General features: G+C 38.1%; 1 protein-coding gene across 2 annotated transcripts in view; it reads left to right on the forward strand.

The window, feature by feature from the left end:
* ICA1L (islet cell autoantigen 1 like) overlaps positions 1-21,081 on the forward strand; it is a 34,290-nt gene extending 13,209 nt beyond the window's left edge. The window contains exons 7-12 of one of the 2 annotated variants that reach the window (XM_055397765.2): positions 939-1,024; positions 3,017-3,060; positions 8,689-8,763; positions 13,473-13,727; positions 14,844-14,933; positions 20,853-21,081. In XM_055397765.2, coding sequence (XP_055253740.1) covers positions 939-1,024; positions 3,017-3,060; positions 8,689-8,763; positions 13,473-13,727; positions 14,844-14,933; positions 20,853-20,968 — 666 coding nt within the window. In that variant the 3' untranslated portion in view covers positions 20,969-21,081. The remainder of the gene's footprint in view (positions 1-938; positions 1,025-3,016; positions 3,061-8,688; positions 8,764-13,472; positions 13,728-14,843; positions 14,934-20,852) is intronic. The other variant, XM_088828281.1, reaches the window with a different exon arrangement.
* The last annotated feature ends 5,465 nt before the right edge of the window (positions 21,082-26,546 follow it).

Consider the following 26,546-nt stretch of genomic DNA (forward strand, 5'->3'; position numbering starts at 1 on the left):
AAAAAGTAATGGAAAGAGGAACAGGTGATGGAAAGTGGTCATATGTTTTCAAAAATGACCATGTTACCTACCTGACAATTTTAGGAGTTAAAGTCTCTGCTTTTCTTTTACACTTATGTCATAGATGTGATCCATGGTACCATTATGCCAGTTTTGGTCCTTATGTATGTGTGATTGCTGCTGAGGAGTCCCGAATTAGGTCAGCTCTTTCCATAACACCTACATGTAAAATGTACTCTTCCTGTCAACTTTCTGTGGGTGTGGCTTATCCAGAGATGCACTGTGTTAATCATTTCGTCCATTCTAGTAGGCTACGTTTCAGTTCCTTTGAACTAATCATTCTGCTTTATTTTCAGTAGAACTTGAAAATGTTAAGTTTGCCTAAGCTGGATGTGATGTTTGTGATGGGTTCATATCCTATAACCATATGTTACTGGGGCTTGGTGTAGATTTTTAAGTCAGGTCCTGACATGGGATCTTCCAATCTAGTAGATTTTTGGTTTTGGGGTTTTTTAGTTTTGTTGTTGTTGTTGTATGTGTGTTTTGGTTTTTTACTTTTCTATGTTAATGTTTTAGTGGATAGCATACTGTGTATTTAGGCAACTTTCGTATCCAGTTTCAGCTCAGACTTGACGTTGAAAATCTTTAGTTGTATTTAGAGCATCACAGTGCTGGCTAGCAACACAGTGAGGTCTTCTGTGGCATATCTTAGAGTGGTGGACCCTGTGACTAGTCCACCGTGTGTCATGGCCACGGGCAGCCAGGATACAAAAGACACAGGGCTCAGGTCAAATTATGTCAGCATACATCTCCCACTCTTGACTTCAGAACTCTTCCTGTTTTATATTGTTCTTTAGAATTTTTATTCTCATTTTTGTTTGCACAAAGAGAGAAAAAGATTCCTCCCACCTACTTAACACTAAATTTCTTATCCTTAGCAACTACAAGACACTCCAGTGAAGCTTACTGAAGACCACAAGGAAGAACGAATAGAAGACAGTTCTCTCCCTGAAAACCTCAATAGGTAAGCAGACAAAAGTTATAGGTCGTGCTATGAAGTTCTGGATATCATTGTATTATATATTAGGAAAGAGTTGTTTTTTCTCTGCTTTACCAAATACTGAATACGTCTATGTCATTTTTCCAGTTAACGTTAAGACATTTGCTCTGAAACTTACCCCCTAGCCGCAGTTTTGGCATGGCAGGCAAAGTTGGTGATAGGAATATAGAACAGTTGGGTGATAACCCCAAACTATTTAGTGTAGGAGACTGGGTCTTGTACTAAGAGCCTGGCTCTAGTGAATCCCAGAAGGGACAGCTTGAAAAAGAAAGAGGTGTTGATAGCTATGAGATGGAAGCTGGTGACTGTCTCCAAGACAACACCGAGGGGACTGGGATTGGTTCCCTAGAAATGGAGGCCCTTGCGTGCTCATCCTTCATGTTGCCTGTTTCCCTTTAGTTACATGTTACCTTTGTTTTCCTTGCAGACCCGCCACTTACTTGTCATTTTAATTAGATTTCACTGAGTATAATGATGAACCCAGAAATAGGCCCAAACACTATATTGTTGAGTGAAAGGTGATCTGAAATATAGGCATTTCACCCTTTTCCCTAGGGGGATATCCAAACAAATATTTTTTTTTACCACCTTGGATATACAAATGTTTTAGAATATAGATTAAATAATCAAATGTATAGATATAAATTAAATGTATTAACTTAGTTATGTATGTATATGTATGTATACATACATACATATTAACTTAGTTATATATTTATATGTATGTATGTTATGTATGTATACATACATACATACATATTAACTTAGTTATATATGTATATAATATATGTAACTACATATATTAGAGTTTAAATTGTACATTGTTTATTAATTTAGTAACTATATTTGTTATCACATTTTATGAAAGTTTTATTCAAAATCTCCTTGTGCATCTTCAGTATTATGAAAGCTACCTTTCAAGTTAACTAACACTTTCCAAAGTACCTCACCCTCTCTTCTGTCCAAAATGTTTAAAACACAATCTATGTATACTATTGTTGAAAATTTCATTCCATATCAAACTGTTTGTTCTGTAGGTTTGTTTCTGTGGTATTTCAAATAAATACTGTATTGCTTTTAAGTGTCTTTAAAGGCTTATTAAAAAAAAACCAACACTAGAGTTGTGAGTTTATACGCCAAGAATTATGAAAAACAGTTTTGTATCTCGGGACTTTTCTGGTGATCCAGTGGCTAAGACTCCGTGTTTCCAGCGCAGGGTGCATGAGTTTCATCCCTGGTCTGGGAACTAAGATCCCACATGCCGCTCGGTACAGCCAAAAAAGAAAAAGATAAAACTTTCTTTATCTCATTGTTTAAAATTATTATACCAGATGGATGATAACACTTTCCAAAATTAGTTTTGGTCGAGAATGTTTTAGCCAAATGTGCCTTATTTTGTAAACATCAATTTCTTGTTCAAAATAGAGTACTCCATTTTTTCTACAGTTCTGCATTCCCTGTAGTTCCCAAGTACTCTTTTTTTTTTTTTTCGTCTCTTTTTTAAACTTTTTAAATAGTAAATCTTTGTTGGTTATGTTCTAAATACAGCAGTGTGTACATGTCAACCCCAACCTCTCAATACTTTACTTGCCAAGAATTCTTGAGCAAAAACCTTTTAATGCTTGAAAACTGAACTTCATACTCGATAGCTTTGGTGGCAGATGTTCTCTGTGCACAGTATTTCACACAGTGCTCACCATGCTGAACATGGTACCTGGTGCTTCAGTCAATACTCAGTATATATGCATTTAAAGAATAAGAGGTGAAAGATTATTTTTATAGTCTATGTAGCTCTAGAAAAGATTTGTCTCAGATTTTAGGAGATCTACCAGACAACTGCCTCCTCAGTTAAAAAAAAAAAAAAAAAACTTTTTTAAGCCATACAGAACTGTTTGTAGAGTGTGAGTCCCCAATGTATTTTAACCAAAATCTTTTCATATTTCTGTTTTACTTTAGGTTAGTTTTGTCAGATGAGGAAGTGAACTTGGGAAGTGAACCAGGTAAGATGGTAGATTTGTTAAAATGTGAAATGATCACATACAAATATGAAAACAGCTTGTTGCAGCCTTTTCAGAGAGATTGTATTAATATCCATTTAATTTAAAAATCTTAAGTCGCTTTATGTCTCTGTACAAACACTTCTGAGTTTGCATTTCCCCTCAGCTTTATTAAGTTGTAATTGACATGTAACACTGTAAGTTTAAGGTGTACAATTGGGTGATTTGGTACTTGTATGTATTGCAAAATGATTTTCACCATTAGACTAGTTAACACATCCATCACCTCACATAGTTACTATATTTAATTTGGGATGTGGTGCTGGGCAGTACTGTAAGCTGGGCTCAGAGGCTCCCCAGGGTCACTTTTAGGGCATCCTGGTCAGGTGGGCCAAGGACCACGCTCCCCTGTTGGGTGGGACTGCTCACCTGCTTCCCTGCCTGGGCAGGTGGTAGGATTTGCTCTGCAGCCGCCCAGGGTCTCAGTCCAGGCTTCCTGCTTGGGTGGAACTGGAGGCTGTGCTTGGCAACAAGTTAGCTTTCAGGTAATCGTTATTAGAGTGTCCAATTATCTTCTTTAGGGAATTCTGGCCTTCTTTAAGACAGTTGCTTTTAGTGTAGATATTCATTTCACAGGGCAGTATGATTGTTTCAAAAATTATTCTCATATTTAAATTTATTATTTTAAAATAAATATACGTTATATATACAATCAACATATATATGAATTACTATAGCTTTGGAGCCAGAAAAATCTGGATTTGAAGGCTGCTGCTGCTGCTGCTGAGTCACTTCAGTCGTGTCCGACTGTGCGACCCCATAGACAGCAGCCACCAGGCTCTGCCGTCCCTGGGATTCTCCAGGCAAGAACACTGGAGTGGGTGGATTTGAAGGCTAACTTGTTTTTAAAAATGAGTCATTTATGCCTTTTTCATATTTCTCTTCTGAAAAATGACTCATACACTCCTACCTGGAAGGATGCTAGATATATTTATAAACTATGTAGCACATAGTAGGTGTCCATTATTTTTTAAGCATACACATAAATACAGACCATACAGATAAACTAAAAACTATAACAGTCATGAGCTTATGTATCTAACATACCATCAAACATATGTTCCAAATGTTATCTAATTGTGCATACATAATCCTGTATCCAATTAGAGAATATTTTTTAACCAACATAAATGAGATATAATGGGCATTGTTGTAGTTTCAACATCCACTTATAGTATTATTCTATCTTTTAAAGCCTGCTGTATCAGCAGTTATGTCCCCTTTTTGTTGAAGTACAGCTGATGTAATATTATATGTTATAGACACACAACAGAGTGATCACACTTTTTAAAGGTTATGTCCCATGGTCATGTATGGATGTGAGAGTTGGACTGTGAAGAAAGCCGATCGCCGAAGAATTGATGCTTTTGAACTGTGGTGTTGGAGAAGACTCTTGACAGTCCCTTGGACTGCAGGGAGATCCAACCAGTCCATTCTAAAGGAGATCAATCCTGGGTGTTCATTGGAAGGACTGATGCTAAAGCTGAAACTCCAATACTTTGGCCACCTCATGCGACAAGTTGACTCACTGGAAAAGACTCTGATGCTGGGAAAGGTTGGGGGTAGGAGGAGACGGGGATGACAGAGAATGAGATGGCTGTATGGCATCACCGACTCGATGGACATGAGTTTGAGTGAACTCTGGGAGTTGATGATGGACAGGGAGGCCTGGCGTGCTGTGTTTCATGGGGTTGCAAAGAGTCGGACACGACTGAGTGACTGAACTGAACTGAACTGAACCGTTTATAGATATTGTTGGCTATATTCCCTGTGTTATACTATTATATAAACTATTATATAATATCCTTCTAGCTTATTTTATACATAATAGTTTGTATCTTTTAATCTCCTATCCCTAAGTTGCCCTTCCCTCTTCCTTCTCCCCATTGGTAACCACTAGTTTGTTTTCTATATCTGCGAGTCTGTTTCCTTTTTGTGACATTCACCAGTCTATTCTGTTTTGTAGATTCCACATATAAATGATATGCAGCATTTTGTTTTCTCTGTCTGGCTTATTTCACTTAGTATAATACCATCTAAGTCCATCCATGTTGCTGCACATGGCAAAAATAAACTCAAAATGACTGAAGACCTAAATGTAAGGCTAGAAACCATGAAACTCCTAGAAAACTTATGTAGAACACTCTTCGACATAAATAGCAAAATTTTCTTTTGGATCTTTCTCCTAAATCAAAGGAGATAAAAGCAAAAATAAACAAATGGGACCTAATTAGACTTAAAAGTTTTTGCACACACAGCAAAGGAAACCATTGACAAAATCAAAAGACAACCTGTGGAATGGGACAAAAATTGGCAAATGATATGACCTATGAGAAATTATTATCCAAGATATGTAAACAGCTCTTACATCTCAAGATCAAAAAGACAACCTGATTAAAAAATGGTCAGACGACCTGAACATACATCTTTCCAAAGACATATAGATGGCCAACCGGAACATGAAAATATGCTCAACATCATTAATCATCAGAGAAATGCAAATTAAAACTATAATGAGGGACTTCCCTGGTGATCAGGTGTCTAAGACTTTGTGCTCCCAATGCAGGGGGCCTGGTTTCAGTACTGGGTCAGGCAACTATATCCCACATGCAATAACTGAAGATTCCACGTGCTGCAGTGAAGACTGACAATCCTGTGTGCATCAGCTAAGGCCTTGAAAACAGCCAAATAACTGTTTAAAAATAAGTAAAACTATAATGAGATATCATCTCACACCTGTCAGAATGGCTGTCACCACAAAGACTATACATAATAAATACCTGTGAAAATGTGTAGGAAAGGGAACCTTCTTACACTGCCAGTGGGAATGTAAATTGGTGCAGGCACAATGGAAACCAGTATAGAGGTTTCTCAAAAACTAAAAATAAAATTACCATATGAGCAAGCAGTTCCACTCATGGGTATATATATCTGAAAAAAATCCCCAAAACAGTAATTGGAAAAGATACTTGTATCCCATTGTTCATAGCAGTAAGTGTCCATCAACAGATGAAAATAGATAAAGAATATGTGGTATGCATATAGGAGTACTCTTCAGTCAAAAAAGAATGAAAATTTGCTATTTCCAACAACATGGATGAATAAGTGAAATAGGTCAGAGAAAGACAAATACTATATAATGTCACTTATATGAGTACTCTAAAAACTAAAACAAACTATTGAACATAACAACAGCAAAAAACCCAGAATTACTGATATAGAGAAAACTAGTAGTTACCATCAGGGACAAGAAGGGGAGGAGGGACAAAATAGGGCTAAGGGATTAAGAGATACAAACAATTATGTATAAAATAAACTATAGGGAATATAGTCAATATTTTATGAGTGGAGCATAACTTAAAAATTGCAAATCACTATGTTGTACACTTGTTACTTATACTGAGGTATAATTGACATATAACTATATTAGTTTCAGGTGTACAACATGATTTGCTCTATGTATATATTGCAAAACGATCACCACAATAAGTCTAGTTAATATCCATCCTCATACATGGTTACCATTTTTTTCTTGTGATGAAAACTTTTAAGATTTACTCTTTTAGCAGCTTTCAAATATGCAGTATTTGAAAGTATTACTAACTGTATAAGCTGGGTTTAGAAAAGGAAGAGGAACAAGAGACCAAATTTCCAACATTCACTGGATCATAGAGAAAGCAAGGGAATTCCAGCAAAACATCCACTTCTGCTTCATTGACTATGCAAATGCCTTTGATTATCTATCTTAACAAACTGTGGAAAATTCTTAAAGAGATGGGAGTACCATACTACTTTCCCTGTCTCTGAGAAACCTGTATGCAGGTCAAGAAGCAACAGTTAGAACCGGACATGGAATAAAGGATTGGTTCAGAATTGGGAAAGGAGTACATCAAGGCTGTATATTGTCACCCTGCTCATTTAACTTGTATGCAGAGTACATCGTGAAAAATGCCGGACTGGATGCAGCACAAACTGGAATCAAAATTGCCAGGAGAAATATCAACAACCTCAGATGATACCACTCTAATGGCAGAAAGTGAAGAGGAACTAAAAAGCCTCTTGATGGGGGTAAAAGAGAAGAGTGAAAAAGGTGGCTTAAAACTCAACATCAGAAAACTAAGATCATGGCATCCAATCCCATCACTTCATGGCAAATAGAAGGGGGAAACATGGAAGCAGTGACAGATTTTCTTTTCTTGGGCTCCAAAATCACTGCACACAGCGACTGCAGCCTTGAAATTAAAAGATGCTTGCTACTTGGACAGCTGTGACAGACCTCGACAGCATATTAAAAAGCAAAGACATCCCTTTGCTGACAAAGATCCATATTGTTAAAGCTATAGTTTTTCCAGTAGTCACATAACAGATGTGAGAGTTGGACCATAAAGAAGGCGACCACCAAAGATTTGATGCTTTCTCACTGTGGTGCTGGAGAAGACTCTTGATTGAGAGTCCCTTGTATTGCAAGGAGATCAAACCAGTCAATCCTAAAGAAAATAAATCCTGAATATTCATTGGAAGGACTGGTGCTGAAACTGAAGCTCCAATACTTTGGCCACCTGATGCGAAGAGCCGACTCATTGAAAAAGACCCTTGTGCTGGGAATGATTGAATGCAAAAGAAGAGGGTGGCAGAGGATGAGATGGTTATAAATAACATCATCAACTCAATGGACATGAATCTGAGCAAACTTAGGGAGATAGTGAAGGACAGGGAAACCTGACATGCACCAGTCCTTGGAGTTGCAAAGAGTCTGACACTTAGCGACTGAACAATAGTAACAAAGTACTAACTATAATCAACATTCTATACATTATATCCCCATGACTTATTTATTTGATAATTGATAGTTTGTACTTTTTAACTTCCTTCACTCATTGTACCCCAACCTCAGCCTTTGGCAACTACCACTGTTCTCTAAATCTGTGAGCTCAGGTATCCTTCGTTCTTTATACACCACATATAAGTGAGATGGTACAGTATGTGTCTTTGTCTGACCCATTTCACTTAGCATAATGCCCTCAACGTCCATCCATGTTGTCATAAATGTTAAGATTTTATTCTTTTTATGGCTGAATAATGTTCCATTGCGTATATGAACCACATTTTCTTTTTTCACCCATTGATGGACACTTAGTTTCTTTCAGTGTCTTGGCTATTGTAAATAACACTGCAGTGAATATGGGGGTGCATATATCTTTTTGAAATAGTGTTTTTATTTTTTGGATAAGTACTCAGAAGTGGCATTGTTGGATCATATGGTAGTTCTATTTTTAGTTTTTTTGAGAAACCTCCATATTGTTTTCCATAGCCACTGTGCCAATTACATGGAATGTGAAAACTTTTAACTTTTAAGAGGGCATGGATATAACAGAGGACCTGAATATTTGTGGGTGTTATATTTATACACATGTAATTTTTATCTATAGATCTTTAAATTTTTACATATATGGATTATAATCTAATTTGGTCAGTTAAACAGTTGGGTTAAAATTATTATAAACTACTATAGTAAATAAGCTGCTGAATTTTTTCTTCTTCAACTTACTCTTTCATGTGCTTTTGTTTCAGCAACTGAAGATCACGAGGAAAAACATTCTCAAATAAAAGAATTTGTAGCACCTCAGATCTCTGACTCTGAAAATGGTATATTATAATTTCACTATATATGGATAATTTATTAGTTAAAATTCTTTAGCTTTTATTTAATATTCATTTTGATAACATGAAAATCTGACAGATCTTTACACAGGAATGCAGTCTTGCACTTTATTTCATAGCATGTCACGTGGAAATTAAGTAGTTGTTTATTCTGTGTGTCTCGGCGCTTGGAACGCATCTGACTGTGAGGACGTGCAGGGCTATTGCTCGTCTTACTGTCTCACGTGTCTCGACCACCTATCGGTGTAGACACTCAGTGAATACTACCCTGAACCTTTCTTCCAGGCAATTATGTTGCATGCGTTTTCTCCCAGTGTGTCATTTGTCTTTTGGCTTTTCTTATCGTTGTTTTTTGCCATGAAAAAATTTTAAACATTTTATATAGTCAAATTTATTAATCTTTTATTTTATTGGATCTGCATTTATGTCCTATGCAAAGCCAGGTTAGAGGAGTTCGTTTATGCTTTCTACTAGTATTTATATAGTTTTTTTTTAACCTTTAGATCTCAAATTCATTTGGAGTTTATTCACGCATATGGTGTTGGAACAATGGATTGAATGTTATATTTTTCCAAATGGCTATCCTTTATTTTTTTAAATGCCATCTTTGCCCCAGTAATTTGAGATTAACTTCCACTCGTATGCTAGATTTCTATACGTATATAAGTCTATTTCTGGACCTTCTTTATAGGTTATAGATGTGTCAATGCACCATTGCCACGTTTTTTATTTAAAGACTTATTTATCTATTTTTGGCTGCATCCAGGCTTTCTCTAGTTGTGGCAGGAGGGGGCGACTCTTCGTTGCAGTGCCCAGGCTTCCATCGCAGTGGCTTCTCTTGTCGCAGCACACAGGCTTATTGGCTCTGCGGCATCTGGGATCTTGCGGGACCAGGGATCAAACCCCTGCACTGGCAGGCAGATTCTTAGCCACTTGATCACCAGAGAAGCCCACATGGCTTTAATTATAGAAACTTTTCTTGTGTGTTTATGTATCTGGTGGGACTAATATCTTCATCTTCATTGTATTCTTAACTATTCTTGCATGTTTATTTCTCAATATGAATTTTTTTATCAAATTGTCTAGCTCTGTAAGAAAGTTTAATAGATACTTTGTGATCACATTAAATCTGAAAACTGACAGGTTAATGAGGTCTAAACATACTAGACAAAAACAAGGGGAATCTTAAAGTTTACTTTTATAGCTTTCATATAGTCTTTTTACGTAGGTTTTGAACATTTCTAGTTAAGATCATCTCTGAATATTTTCTTTTATTGTGAATATAAATGACATTTTCTTTCCATTTCATCTTTAATTGGTTACTATTTTGGGTATATAAGTGCTACTGATTTTTGCATATTAGTTTTGTATCCTGCTACCTTGCTAAATTTGTTTATACTTTAAGTTAGTTTTATGAGTGATTTTCTGGAACTTTCCAGGTAAACCATCATGTCTTCTGCAAACACAGATAGTCTCGTTTTTTCTTTAACAACTCCTGTGACTGTAATTAATTTCTTTTTTAAAGTTGAATTGGTTACTACCTCCAGAAAAATGTGAAATAAGAGCAGGCATTTCCTGATCTTGGTGTCAGCGCCTGTTTCTGAATTAAGATGCTAGCTTTTAGACTGAGGTATATATTTAATAATGTTAACTATCCACACATTACTGTTTTCTCAGGAGATTTTATTAGGAACGGTTGCACACGCGCTCCTTGTTGAATTTTGCCAACAGCTTTTTTCGCATCTATACCAGTGATTATTTGATGTTTGCTCTTAAATACATTAAGATGGTGAGCTATATTAACAGGATTCCGCTTATAAATCCAGCTTTGTCATTGTGCATTGTCTGTTGATATTTTATTTACTGTTTACGTTGATAGTAATTTCCCTGTGAAAATATCTCAGCCTGTGATTTTTTTAGTTTTCTTCTTTGTGGAAATTGATCAGTTTAACCTTTTTACCTGTCCTGGGACCAATTTAATAAGTTATATTGTTCTCAGAAATTATTCATTTTGTCTGGGTTTTCAGGTTTATTTGCATAGAGTTGTACAAAATCTCTTTTCATTTTTTTAAAGTTTTATTGGGATTTAATTTAAATACCATAAGATTCACCCACTGTAAGTATCATATTCAGTGGCTTTTAGTAAATTTATAGAGTTGGGCAACCATCACAATTGAGAATTAGAATATTTCCATTACCCTTCAGATTCTCTCATGCTTGTTTGCAATTATTCCTTGGTCCCCTCCGTGACTCCCACCAGACTAGAGCAAATTTTCATCTTGTTGAATTGAGAAAGGGGAGTAGAAAGGAATGGTTCTTAGTTCAAATACCATAGTCTTTCATTCTTTTTGAATTGTAATAGATTTTCTTGTGTAAATGTTTCTTCATTTGAAGTATGTCCTTGGAAAATTTCCAGAGATTTTAAAAAAATTTTCACCAGTTACTTAAAAACTGATATGCAGGTCCCTAGACCTCATCATTCTATCATGCCAGAAGCCTCTTTGATTTTTATTGATAAATGTAGTCATGATTTTTCTATTTATTATTTAAATACCCCATGGATTATGATATGAAATGTCTTCTTTATTACTATTTTTCAGAAATTACATTCACCTTTCAACCAGGAGTTGTTTAAAAGAAGGTATTAAGAATGTGCAGGCAGAAGAGCCTTTTAGTTTCTGGTTTCATTAAAAAATGGTCTCATTTTTTTCCCTTAATCAAACTTTATTTAAGGTATTAATTTAGTAAGTTTTTGTTTCATACATAAATATAGGAATCACAAGACCAAATACAGTTGACCCTTGAACTCAGTGGGGGTTCTGGGTCCCCATCCTCCAGCAGTTGAAAGACCTGCCTATAATCGATTGTGGTTGTTGCTGAGTTGCTCAGCTATGTCTGACTCTTTGTGACCCCATGGACTGTTGCCCGCCAGGCTCCACTGTCCATGAGATTTCCCAGGCAAGAATACTGGAGTGGGTTTCCATTTCCTTCTCCAAGAATTGTCTCATTTTATTTCATTATAATCACAGCATGTTGTTTGTAATATTTCTATTTTAGGAAATTGATTTGTGTCTGTGCCTTAGTTACTAATTTCCGTGAATTTTCAATGTGTGCTTCAAAAGGAGATATATTTTCTATTAGGGTTTGTATATATTCAAAAACAACCACAGTAGAACCTCCTCAGCAGTCTAGTGGTTAAAACTTTGTACGCCCAATGCAAGGGTTACAGGTCTGATCCCTAGTTGGAGAACTAAGATATCACATGCTGCACAGCATGGCTGGAGGAAAAAAAAACAAAACTACTGTGTTGATTATGTTGTTTAGATCTTTTACATCTTTACTTCTGTCCTCTTGGCCTGTCTTTTAACTTGGTATATTATAGTCTATTATTAGCTTCTGTTTTTCCTCTCGTTTCCTATAGTTTCTGTCTTACACAGGTGGTTGATTAGTTATTTTATACATAAGTATTTGTAACTATTGATTTCATTGTGAAATGTGGTCATTTTGATCTTTCAGTTCAGTCACTCAGTCATGTCCAACTCTTTGAGACCCCATGATCTGTAGCACGCGAGGCTTCCCTATCCATCACCAACTCCCAGAACTTGCTCAAACTCATATCCATCGAGTTGGTGATGCCACCCAACCATCTCATCCTCTTTTGTCCCCTTCTCCTTCTGCCTTCAATCTTATCCAGCATCAGGGTCTTTTCAGTGAGTCAGTTCTTCACATCAGGTGGCCAAACTATTGGAGCTTCAGCTTCAACATCAGTCCTTCCAGTGAATATTCAGGACTGATTTCCTTTACGATTGACTGATTTGATCTTCTTGCAGTCCAAGGGACTCTCAAAAGTCTTCTCCAACACCACAGTTCAAAAGCATCAGTTCTTCGGCGCTCAGCTTTCTTTATAGTCCAACTCTCACATCCGTATGTGGCTACTGGAAAAACCATAGCTTTGACTAGATGGACCTTTATCAGGAAAACAATGTCTCTGCTTTCTAATATGCTGTCTAGATTGGTCATAGCTTTTCTTCCAAAGAGCAATTGTCTTTTTTTAATTTCCTGGCTGCAGTCACCATCTGCAGTGATTTTGGAGCCCAAGAAAATAAGTCTGTCACTGTTTCCATTGTTTCCCCATCTATTTATCTGACATGATGAGACTGGATGCCATGATCTTTGTTTTTTGAATCTTGAATTTTAAGCCAGCTTTTTCACTCTCCTCTTTCACTTTCATCAAGAGGCTGTCTAGTTTCTCTTTGCTTTCTGCCATAAGGGTGGTGTCATCTGCATATCTGAGGTTATTGATATTTTTCTTGGCAGTCTTGATTCCAGCTTGTGCTCATTTTGCATGATGTACTCTGTATATAAGTTAAATAAGCAGGGCGACAATAACAGCCTTGATGTACTCCTTTCCCAATTTGGAACCAGTCTGTTGTTCCACATCTGGTTGTAACTATTGCTTCAGGTAATGTGGTCTGGTATTCCCATTTCTTTAAGAATTTTCCACAAATTTCTTTAAGAATTTTGATATGTAACCTACCTAATTAGAAATTATCTTCACATAAACTTCTAATCACTTTATTTGTTAAAATTATGCTAATAAAATATGAAAATGAAACAAACTTGATTTGCCGTATATCCTACTCTTATTTCCTTGAAAAGATAAAAGCCATTTTGTTTTTATGTTCACTCAACAGTTGCAAAAGATTTGCCAGTAGATTCACTAGAAGATGATTTTGAGAAGGAATTCTCGTTTCTGAACAGCCTCCTAAGTCCTGGTTGTTGGAGTGCTGGTGAATCTTCCCAGGAATGCCAGGCTGTCTTTGGAAGCCCCAAGACCAGTCTCATATACCAGGAGCCTTCTGGGGGGTCTGAGCCTCTTGCTCACTCCGCAGGATTCCTTCCTTCACAGCTTTTTGACCTTGGCCTTCATGCTGCTGGAGCTTTCAACAGTAAGTGTCTGTGCAACATTTGGACACCCCTGAATTGCTGTATATTTGTGAAGCAAAACTAGGTACATGTGAATGCTGAAATCAACAAGGAGACTAAGTTAGCTTCAGTATTGCTGCCTCTGCGTCGCGTCAGTCGTGTCCAACTCTGTGCGACCCCATAGACGGCAGCCCACCAGGCTCCACCGTCCCTGGGTTCTCCAGGCAAGAACACTGGAGTGGGTTGCCATTTCCTTCTCCAATGCATGAAAGTGAAAGTGAAGTCATTCAGTCGTGTCCGACTCTTCAGCGACTGAATGGACTACAGCCTACCAGGCTCCTCTGTCCTTGGGATTTTCCAGGCAAGAGTACTGGAGTGGTTTGCTATTGCCTTCTCCGTCAGTAATGCTAGATAAAATCTGCAGTCACACCACTCAACAAGAAAAGCAACAGATATCACTGGAGTCTGTCAAGGAGAGTGAAACAAAGGCTGTTTTCCTGCCACCTCCCCTAAACCCCATATTTTTCTCATTGACTTTCCCAGGTATCTTCTCTACAGAGAAAACCAGTGTCTTGTTTAAAATTCTTGATCTGCTAAGTTATCCCTGCCTAGGGCAGGTGACACTGTTTCTTCCACCTAGCAAAACCTGATGCTTTCTCTTTCCTGTGAGCTCAGAGATGACAAAAGAAAAGGGAACAACTCCAGGACTGGTTCCATGACAGCCTTCTGGACAAGGCGATGGGAGTGGAGGGCTGTGTGGAAAGCTGGAAGCAGGAAAGGGTCACCTGCTTTGTTTACATGTCAGGGAGTCTCTCCACTCACCTGCTGTTCCACCATCCTGTGTCCAACCTGATGCCTTAGGAATCATATTATTCCCCACTTCCATAATGGTTCCTAAGTCCTATCAATTACATTTCTAAAATGTGTCTCAAATTTCCCACTCCTCTTCCATTTAGAACCTCGTTTGATTTCCTGGGTTACTGTGACTCCTCCTAACAGGTCTCCCGAACCCTAATTATATTATGGAATATTACCCTGGTACAAAGATTGGAGGAATTTTATTAGATATTTTCCGCTTGTTTTTCTAATACTACTTCCCATTTGAGTAACAATGCATAATGCATTATTTCTCTCCCCAGGCTGGGCCTCCCATGGGGGATTAGAATTTCCTCTTTCACACATTGATAACCAGCCAGTGCCTTCACAGAGTCCAAAGAAATTAACAAAATGTAAGTTAATTATTTACATTATCTGCCATCATAATAAGGCAAATTCAAGTAAATTTAGAAAAGAATCATTTTACAGCCTTTGCTTCATATTGTCCAGAAAATTATTTTGTTAATAATGAATTAAAATGAAGCTGTATTTGGCTGTCCCTCACTGTGAAGAGTAATGACTAGACTTTGTGGGCTTGCCATAGTAAACTGTATCCTTTACTTCAATCTTCTATATTTTGTGTTAAAATTTATTGATAATGAATAATACCCTTAGAATAGAACATGCTTTTTGTGCACAGGATGCCCGTTGACAGAGAATGCACTCAGGCTTGTAGCATAGGACCTGGCACATAGTAATTGCTAACATATATTGATTACTTACTATATTTTGTCTGCAGCGCTGTTTCATGTTGTAATTACCATGTAGGATATACATAGAAAATAGACCCATTCCCTGTCTTACAGGATCTTATACATATTAATCCTAGTCACTGACGTTGATTTAACTTTTTAATTGGACAGAATTTCAGACATACAGAAATATTTCATAAATGAAAATGGCACAAAGAACACCTTCACGCAGATTTACCTGTTGTTAGCATTTTATCCCGTTTGCTTTATACGGGCGTGTGTAGTGTTGCTTGATCTTGTGGGTGAGTTACACGCACCATGACCCTTCACTCCTACACGCTGCAGCTTGTGTTTCCTGAGAACAGCTATATTCTCTTGCACAACCACAACATGGTTGTAATGACAGGAAATGTTAACATATGTTTCTATAATCTGCTAAGTGTATCTTGTGTTTGAGTTGACCCAGTAATGTCCTTTATAGCACTGTCCTGTGTCTGCCTGGCAGGGCAGGGGGCAGCGGGGGGTAGTCTGTGTCGTGTACTGTATTCAGTTGCCATATCTCATTAGACTCTTTTAATCTGAAACGTTTCCACAACTTTTGATTTTTCTGGACGTTGGCATCTTAGAATATCGTCCCTCTGCTCCACTGTGGTTTCTAATAGAAGGCTCCTTATTCAGTTTTATTTGAGGTCTCCTTGTAATTAAATTTAGGGTGTTAGTGTTCGTGACTGTCTAGTCAGATTATCCTGACCAGAATACACACAGGTGATGTTTCTGTCTCAGTGTCTCACAGCTCAGCGCTGTCTCCCCCCGTGGGTGTTAGCGTGGACCACTCACCCAAGGTGTGCAGGTTTCCTCCTACACCATCACTGCTTTGTTCTGTCCTCCCTGACAGTTACTGAGCAGTCTGTGGGAAGACACTGTGAAGCCTTGTACATGTCCTGCTCTTTTCTGTTTGTCAGAATTTCCACTTAGGTTTAGCATCCATTTTTGCTTTTTGCCTGATTCAGCCTGTGCTATTACAGGTGAAAAGTGATGATTTTCCAACCTTAGCACTTTCTCCACACTTTTTTTTTTAATTGTAGTAAAAACACAGAACACAGTCTAGCATCTTAGCCATTTTTAAGTGTACAGTTCAGTAAAGTATATGCATATTGCTGTGAACAATCTGAAACGTTGTGCCCATTAAACAGTAACTCCCTGTTCTCTCTTCCCTGCCCCTGGTAACCACCATTTTACTTTCTGCTTCTATGAATCTGACTGCTTTACACACCTCATATAAACAGAGTCATGCAAGTACTTGTCTTCTTGTACCTGGCTAATTTCACTTAGCATAATGTCCTCAAAGTTCATCCATGTTGTAGTAGGTGACAGGACTTCCTTCCTTTTTAAAGATGAATAGTATTTCATTGTATGGATATAGCACATTTTGTCTACCCACTCATCCGTTAATCACATTTTTTAAACAGCCTTATTGACATATAATTCACATGCCATACAGTTGGTTTCTTCCACCTGCCCAGTGCTGTCTGTGATGGTCACTCAGTTGTGTCTGACTCTTTGCAACCCCAGGGACTGTAGCCTGCCAGGCTCCTCTGTCCATGGGGATTCTCCAGGCAAGAATACTCGAGTGGGTTGCCATGCCCTTCTCCAGCGGGATCTTCCCAACCCAGGGGTTGAACCCAGGTCTCCCATCCCAACCCAGGGGTTGAACCCAGGTCTCCCGAATTGCAGGCGGATTCTTTACCATCTGAGGCACCAGGGAAACCCAGGAATACTGGAATGAGTGGCCTGTCCCTTCGGCTGTAGCAGAAAACTCTCTTATTCCCCATTTACATGTGTATTCACTGTCAGAATGGATTCATACTTTTTCTGTGGTTTATAATCATTTTGGTTCTCAAATTGTCCCCATGTTGACCAGTGGGAGCACTTTCAGGCTGACATCTAAATCTTTGTAGTATCAATATTTTAAAATTCTCAAACCATTTCAGACCTACAGAAAGGCTCGCAAAAATACCACCAAATATTCCCACATTTTCCCACCTAGATTTCCCAAAATGTTACCATGTTTGCCTTATTCTGTGTGTGTGATATATGTAATTTCTTGTGAACTGAAATTATTCTGAGACTTAAGTAGCAGACATAATGCCCTTCACCCCTAAAAACGTTAGCATCTGTTTCCCAAGGACATCCTTTTACATAATCCCAATTTAGTGATCAAAATTGGAAATTAAACATTACCTTACTACTGTTATCCAATCTATAGATCTTATTCAGATTCTTTCGGTTGTTATAAAATACAGTAGTGTTATCAATTATATAATTTTTGTAATTATATATTTTATAATTTTATATATTTTATAACAAGAGAAAAAGATGATTTTCCTAGACCAATCCAGGATCCAGTCCAGGATCACACTGTCTTTGTTGTCAAGTCTCTTTAGCCTCTTAATCTGCAACAGTTCCTCAATCTTTGCCTTCCATTGTTGTGGCTTTTTGTGTGTGTGTGGTTTATTTTGTAGAATATTCCTCGAATTGAGTTTATCTGACGCTGTCTCATAGATCCGGGTTATGCATTTTGTCACGACTAGCAGCAGAGGAACGATGTTGTGTGTTCTTAGTAAACCATACCAGCAGGCACACAGTGTCTCTTTTGCCCCATCACTTACAATGTTATTAACTTCGATCACTTGGTTAAAGTGGTGTCTGCCAGGTTTATTCACTATCAAATTACTATTCTTTCGTGATGAATAATTACCATGTGGAAAACTATTTTGAAACTGATATTTTGAGAATATTTTGAGAATGGGTCGTTTGTGATTATCAAAGTCTCACCCACTGACTTCGCATTCACTGATAATTGCTGCACGGAACGCCTGTTCCTGTGGTTGTTGCCAGGTGATAGTTTTGTTTCCTCATTCCTTCTGCGTTTACTGGTTGGCCTTCCACTGTACAGAAAAGCTTTGTCTTGTCCTCACTTTTACTTACTTGTTGATATGTATCATTGTGGACTCATGGAATCCTATTTTATTCTTCCTAATACTTTGGGATAAATCAGTTGGGGAATCTGTCAGTTCCAAGCAAATCACAGATTCACAGCAGCCAATTCTGAATACAGACACCCTTAGGGATTCAGACTATTTAGTTTTCTCTTTTTAAACTCACTAAAACTTAATTGTGTTTAATCATTAAAAAAGTGAGCAAATTTTACCACTGAACACAAAAAAGCTGAGATACTGGGAACGCTGCTATTTGCCTGCAATCCTTGAGGCTTAGTGGGGGAAAAGCTTTCAGCAAAAAGCTACAATAAAATTAAGCCTTAGAATTTTAATAAAAATTAAAATTCTTAACAATTTTAAAATTCACTCATTAAGTACCCCCCACTGCATTAGTCATTAGTGAAGTGAAGTGAGTCACTCAGTCGTGTCTGACTCTTTGCAGCCCCATGGACTATATACAGTCCATGGAATTCTCCAGGCCAGAATACTGGAGTGGGTAGCCATTCCCTTCTCCAGGGGATCTTCCCAACCCAGGGATCGAACCGAGGTCTCCCACATTGTAGGTGAGTTCTTTACTAGCTGATCCACCTTAAGGAAATGCAAACTAAAACCAAAATGCAAAAATACCATTACCCACCTATTGGAACAGCTTAAATAAAAAATGAAAACCACTCATGCTAACAAGGATATGGAAGAATTCAGACACTACTTGTGGGAGTGTAAATTATTATTACCATTTGGAAAACTGGCAGTTTCTGCTAAAACTGAAATACACGTACCACAAGATGCATGTACCTTTCCACTCCTAAGTACATATCCAGCAGAAATGCATTCACTTGTTGACCAAAATAAATGCAAAAGGATGTTTTAACAGCACTGTTGCTAACAGCCCCAAATGGTATTTATTTTATCTGTGATGCTGGGTGAGAGGTTGGGTAAGGGTGGTGTCAGTGGTGACTGGAAGGGTGCCACAAGGGCAGCTTCTAAGGAGTGGTCATGTTGTTTCTTGATGTTGGTATTTGCATGGTTGCTTTTACTGTATGAAAATTAGTTATTTGGGCTCCTTTTCTCTATACATGCGTGCATGCTAAGTTGCTGCAGTCTTGTCCGATTCTGTGGCACCCGTAGCCCAGCAGGCTCCTCTGTCCAAGGGATTCTCCAGGCAAGCATACTGGAGTGGGTTGCTGTGCCCTCCTCCAGGGGATCTTCCCAACCTAGGGAACCGAACCCACGTCTCTTATGCCTCCTGCACTGGCAGGTGGATTCTTTACCACTAGCGCCACCTGACTCCCTCATTCACCCTCTAGTTGTTGACCTCTAAGAATCTCTGTAGGCAAGAAAAGTGCACAAGGAAAGCCCCCATGAAAATAACATAATAAGACCTTCATTTCCCATTATGACAGATAAATATAAAACCATCCCACATTTGTAGAATGCTGTACGATTTTCATATGCTCATCAGAACCTCTCAACAGCTTGAGGGAGTTTAGGTGTTAATGGAACAGTCACATGTCCTGCTTGACACTGTTCAATTATTAATAGCCCCCCCCCCGCCCCACTTCCTCTCAAGTATCCTGGTTTAATAATAAATTATATGATCTTTACAAATGAAGAAGCAAGGGGACCCACGGTTAAATGACTTGCTCATTATTACTTATTAGTAGGTAGTACACCCAGGACTCAGAGCCAGAATTTTGTGTGGGCATCACTGACACTACCTTGGGGTTCCCAGAAACAGAACTGGACACACAAGGCTGCCTTTCAGTCTGTCCGGATCCCCACAGCCCAGGCTCCAGCCCCCTCACCTGTGTAAAGTGATAGCCATGATCGTAAGAGAGGGCTGCTTCAGCCTCTTGAGTTGGATTGCCTTCCATCCTCTGTCCACTGCGTCTCTGGTCTCATATGTAATCTTCAGATTGTCCCCTGGGTCTCAGCCCTGCTTTCTGGACCCCCTGAGATGACCCACTGTCTATGCCACTGAACAGTCTTTCACTAGTCCCAGCCTTCAGCATAAATGTATTATTCTTGACTATCTGCTCATTACTTGTAGATTATCCATATATGCAATTTTTCCATTCTCCACAAGGAGAGAGTTGGTTAACAGGAAGTTGTATCTGAGACATAATTCACTCCATAATATATTTATCAAAAATTTGTAAAGTACATATGGAAAAGACAAAACAACTGTAAATGAAAATGACAACTGTTGAGTGACAGGATTAGGGGATTGTTTCCCCCCTACACCTAGTATTTTAAGATTACTTTGATAATAAATATGTATTCCAAGCACTAAGTTTGTAAGTATAGGAACAAAGGTTACTTTTAACCTTGAGCCTTATCTGAGAGTCTTCTGTTACTTCCTGCCTTTTCACTTTTAATCAAGTCCTTCTCAGAGCAACATGCAATTAGCTTTTAAAAATTATCCTCAAGGAGACATAATCAATGTTTATTCTTGTCAGTTGTCTTAAATTTGACTCAAAAGCAGCGTCTACTTTAAAATCATAAATGTGGTACAATGATGTGATTTTTTAAAATCTGGGACTCTTCAATGTGATTTTTTTTTTTTTTTCTTTTTTACTAGCTCCGAACAGTGGTAACCAAGACATGTCAGCCTGGTTCAATCTATTTGCAGACTTGGATCCACTTTCAAACCCAGATGCTATTGGACACTCAGATGATGAACTTCTTAATGCTTGACTGAAGTTACGATGCCACTTCAATGCCCTTGAGACGCCAGTTTTGCAACTTACTGCCTTAGTGGAAAGGAGTTTATGTTGTCACTCACATACGAAGACACTGTTTGAAAATTTAACACTTGACAGCCAACTTTAGACAGATGGTAAGGACCAACCACATTTTTATACATTAAGTGTCTATTTAATATCTTGGATTTGCAGCAGTTGGTAATATATGGAAAACTTTAGAAAGTATTGAGTCTGAAATTGATACCAAAACTTAGAATAACAGGGATAACTGTTGGTAGGGATTGGGTTTATTTATTTGGAAAGCCTTTTATGTACGAGTTGCCTTGCTGGCTGTGAGATTTCTATATATAGATAAAGGACAGCATGTAAACTGCGTTGTGATTTGGGGTTGGTTTTTAAATAAAACACTGGCAGGGGGAATTTTCTTTTGTGGAACACAGCACTAGAAACAAGACTGGTTTTGTCTTTAGAAAGGAAGAATAAGATTTGAGAACTCAGTTTTCTTCGATGAAATTGCAGAGAAACTTGGTAGTTGTTCTCTCCACTTGGAGGTTAAAATGTGGTATCTCAGTTCTTTTCCTTCATACAAAATCATGGACACCCTCCAATTTCATTATTGAATTTTTTGGGAAAATAGCAGGATGAGTTATTTGCTAAGTCGACCCTCTGTAGAAACAGAAAACTCTCTTCCCATCTTATAAACCACAGGACTGTCCAGCAGTATTTCAGACATTGTACTTCATTTTGTCTTCAGGCCTAAGTCTGCACACAATGCACTGTATTTACACGCTGCCTGAAAGAAGACAAGGGGAGGATACTCCTTGGGCAGCTGGCAGTCGTATTCCTGCAATTACCCAGAAATGTCTATTTGAATGAGGGAAAAATCTAATTAACTCACCCTCCAACAGATGTGCAATACTTACCCAGTATTTCTTAACATGATTTAACCCAGAATACTTTCTGGCAAAGTTACAGAAAGCTCTGTACCATCAGTAAAGCAGTCTTTCATTTTTTCACTTTTCTGTTGGTGACATCAGCTGAGGTTCTATTTGATTACTAAGGACGAACTTACCCTTGGAAGTTTAGAGTCTTAAGTATCAGAAGGCAGGTTATTTAATGGAAGTTGAAGTGTATGCTAATATATAAGCACAGCCATTGTAGACACAGTAACTCTGTGTCCCGTTCTTTCTTCCTGCCCAGCCTTTGGTTCTGAGGCAGTTCGCCCGGCGTCCTGTTTCATCGTTGTCCAGTCCATTGTATAAGCGACCATTTTCACTAACATGTTCACAGTAGATTTCACTATACTCCTAGTTCCAAGCAAGCTTAACTGTTATTTACAGGAGAATTGCCTGTAATCTCTGAGTCACTGTATATAGAAAAAACATTTTCCTAGGAATGGACTAGGGCAGGTAAATCGCAGTCCACTTCCCATCCATAGCAGTCTGGCCTAACTACGATCTGAACTGCCCACAGGCTCTTTGGAAAACCACAACTGTAGTGAGTAGTGAGTAGGCTAGAAAGACCTTAACTGAGGGTCAGAAATATGGACTTAAGAGATTCTGTAAAACTTTCCTTAAAATATTTTCACGTGCTTATTCCTATTTATTTGGTTTAACCCTTAAGAAGCATTTTGTAACTCTCCCTTTTTATTCAGTGAAATTCGCCAGAGTGTAGTACATTGTTCCACCAAAATTCCATCACCAGGGGTCATGATTATGAATCACAATCTAAAGTCTATATCCATGGTCACTCTGAGCTCTCAACTTTGGGAGTACCTCAGAAAATGTTAATTAATGGTCTTGAGTTTTGCCATTTTTCTCTTTTCAAAAATACTTGTATAGCTCCCTCACATCCATGCAGAGCAGTCCTTATTATGGTGTAAATAAAGCCACTCAGTGCAGAGGAAAACCACTACTCTCACTAGGCCTAAATCCCTGACAGTGGATGTAGGAGGGGATACTGCCCCCGTTTTCCAAGAGCAAAGGTTATAAAAAAATAACATCAGAATTTTTATCATTCAGTTCTTAGTTTCTCTAACATTTCTGCTTTCAACAGAGTATCGTTGCTCATTTAACCCAAAAGCAACACTGTCTTAGAAAGTCCAGTTATAACTTCAGCAAGTCTAATGACTCCATTTTTGAAGTGCACATTTAAAACTTTATTTTTTCTGAAGGTTAGTTATTTGAAGCTCAATCATTAATTTAAGAGCCAGAAACAGAAATTTGGCTATATTACACCTAAAATAGGTGTAATAGGAAACCAAGCACATATTCAGTAGGGAGTGAAAGGAAGGACAGGATTAACACAGAACAGAAAGGTGATCAGTTGCTGTTTGGTTAAATCTAGAACCACCATTCAATAAAAAATAAATTAACCTTAACCAAGGGTGAGCTGAGAACAGCTCTTATCAAAATAAATGAATGCTTTTTATATTAAGTGGGGTGATAGCTATCTTATACTTTTTAATACCAGACAAAAATGCATTTAAACTTAGAAAAGCCCCCAGAAGAACTAAAATTTGCCTAATCTTTCTTCAACCAACTTTAAAAGGGCAGATTAAGATCAAATTGGTGTGACTTTGTATTTTTTGAAATCTTTCATTAATTGTAAAACATAGATATGATTAGAAACAAACTGTTTTAACAAAACAGGTTTCAGTATTTGCACAATGAAAAGGTGTATTTCAACCATGGATATTTCACATAACTATCTTTACAGACCATCTGGAAATGTAAAGGTCTTAACTGTGTATGAACAAAGGAAGTTTGAATGTGCTATTTTTCTGAGCCTCTTTAATTAATAATAAAATTATAAGATGGCATAAAGTTTATTTTCTAAAGTGTTCAATACAAATCTAGTTATCGTTTCCCTATTCAAAAACTTTGGTTTTTACCTCAGGACCATAGTAATAAGAAGATAGTTTGAATGATACAGATACCACAGAATGAAAATAAAACGAGGGCAATTAATATCCTTGTGAGACTGATTCTAATTTATTTCACGCAGGAGGGACTTTGTAAGATATGAGAAGTAACAGAATGTGTGTTCTTTGTGTAAATACTCTTAGTAACAAAATACAGAATACTAAACAGCAAAATTTTGAGCCTGGACACAATAACCAGTGAAATATAAGCCATATTATTTAACTTGATTTGCTGAAAGGAAGAACAGAAAGCCAGGATTAATTGATCCAGTTACTTTTATCTTCCATAGCACTGGCAGGGCCCTGCATTTCCTTACCTTGAGCAGTGAAACAGACCCAGAATCTTGGGATGTAGACATTAAACTGAGAAACTTTAACTTTACATTAAACTACAAACTTTAACATATTAACCAATTCAGCAGTACTGAAAGTAATGCATTTAAAACAGACGGCAATAAGGGTTAATTTAAATATACCAAAGAACACCTACAGAGCAGGATGAGAAGAAAAATGCTTATTGTTAGGATGGGTCATAGTCTGTCTTCTCCCATGTTTTATGGGCAACTTAAAACTAGAGTTCCCTGATGGCTCAGTGGGTAAAGGATCCGCCTGATGGCTCAGTGGGAAAGGATCCGCCTGAAATGCAAGAGACACAGGAAATGTGAGTTTGACACCTGGGTCAGGAAGATCCCCTGGAGGAGGGCATGGCATCCCACTCCAGTATTCTTGTCTGGAGAATCCCCGTGGACAGAGGAGCCTGGTGGGCTCCAGTCCATTGCGTCACAGAGTCGGACATGACTGAGTGACTAAGCATGCACACATAAAGAGTTCATTAAGAACTGTCCTTGGCATTTAAATTTAAGACATGGTTCTCTACTCAGTGGTGTAAATAAAACCATTCAACATTCAAAAAATAAGTACAAACTGGAGATAAAGGTGGGTGTTAACGGGTAAGATTTTGAAGGACGTGTTTCTGCCTTTAAAAAAAATTTCTTTATCCCATTTCAAAATAATGCTCTCTGATTTAAAAAGTCTGGAAAATTAGAAGACCAAGAAATCCTGCACAGCCTGACCATCTAGGGGTAACTCCTGTTAATGTTACATAGGAACTGAATTGTCATCTGGGTGATTCATTTTACTGTCTGTCTGAAATGGGCATGCAAAGTAACAGACTAAAAATTACTTTTCTAAGTCTTTACCTCAAAAAGTCAGGTTAAAAAAAAATTCACCAAAAATGTGATTGAAAGCCCCGCTTTTTGCCTCTCTAAAAAAGATAGTGAAAGTCACCCAGTCGTTTCTGACTCTGAGACTTCATGGACTATATAGCCTGCCAGGCTTCTCTGTCCATGGGATTCTCCAGCAAGAATACTGGAGTGGGTAGCCAGCCATTCCCTTCTCCAGCAAATCTTCCCAACCCAGGGATCGAACCTGGGTGTCCTGTGTTGTAGGCAGATTCTTTAACATCTGAGCCACCGGGAAAGCCCCTAAAAGATATGCTTCTCAAATTAAAGAAAATATTTCTTTTGAATTTCTGCAGCTGTAGCAACATTAAAAACCAGAGCTTGAGGATTTGTGTCACTAACTTGCTTGGTCAGGAACTGGTGTTTAACTAGCTTACTTTCTCTTTGCCCTCTGAACCAAACTGCCAGCAGTTGAACCAATGAATACCACAAAGAACAAACAAGGCAATGACCCAAGGGCACATGATCTGCAATGATACCAGACACTTATATTTTATTAATGTCATTGTTACAGGAGAAGTAGCAGTAAGGCTTTGTGGTTAAGTCTAAGTTGTGGAGTCAGACTTGGTTCAAAGCCAGATTTTGACATTTCTCAGATATATGACCATGGATAAGTTACTTAATCTAATTCTGATCTTGTGATTTATAAGATAGTAACTAGCAGTATCTGGCTTCCTAGGGTTCTGTAAGCACCAAGCCTGGCACGTGGAAAGCTATCAGAAAGTGTTACCTACCTTTATTATGATTTCAGCTCAACACCCTTGACTGTATTATACTTTACAAGGTAAAATGAATTTCATGGGATCATTTTCCCTGATCAACAGCTTGTGGCTTTTCTAAGGAATGAATAAACTTACCTAACAAAAGAGAAAGGAGATGATAACATGTGTTTGCTTCCAGTTTTGTTATTTTCATAGTCACTAGCCATTTAACTGACTAGCACGGTCATCAGCATTTCCTGAAATCGTGTAAGAAAACTGAAGTTCAAAGAGGTGACTTCTTTGCTTAAGATCTCACGATCATTAAGCTGCAGAGTCAGAACTAGTTCCCAAACTGTGGCCCTAAATCTTGGGCTTTTCCTGGATCTCCTCTGAATGATCCCAATGATCTCAAAAATAAACTGCTTAAGGCATGGAACTGAAATGAATGGTCATACTCCTGGTTTCTTGCCCATCAAAGCTCCATGATAGAAAGTGAAAGTCGCTCAGTTGTGTCCGACTTTCTGCGACCCCATGGCCTACACGTCCACGGAATTCTCCAGGCTGGAATACTAGAGTGGGTAGCCTTTTCCTTCTCCAAGGGATCTTCCCAACCCAGGGTTCGAACCCAGGTCTCCCACACTGCAGGTGGATTCTTTACCAGCTGAACCAGAAGGGAAGTCCAAGAATACTGGAGTGGGTAGCCTA

This window comes from Moschus berezovskii, chromosome 2 (assembly GCF_049115385.1).
Source record: "Moschus berezovskii isolate FMDL1 chromosome 2, NW_MosBer_1.0, whole genome shotgun sequence".
Taxonomy (NCBI): Eukaryota; Metazoa; Chordata; class Mammalia; order Artiodactyla; family Moschidae; genus Moschus; species Moschus berezovskii.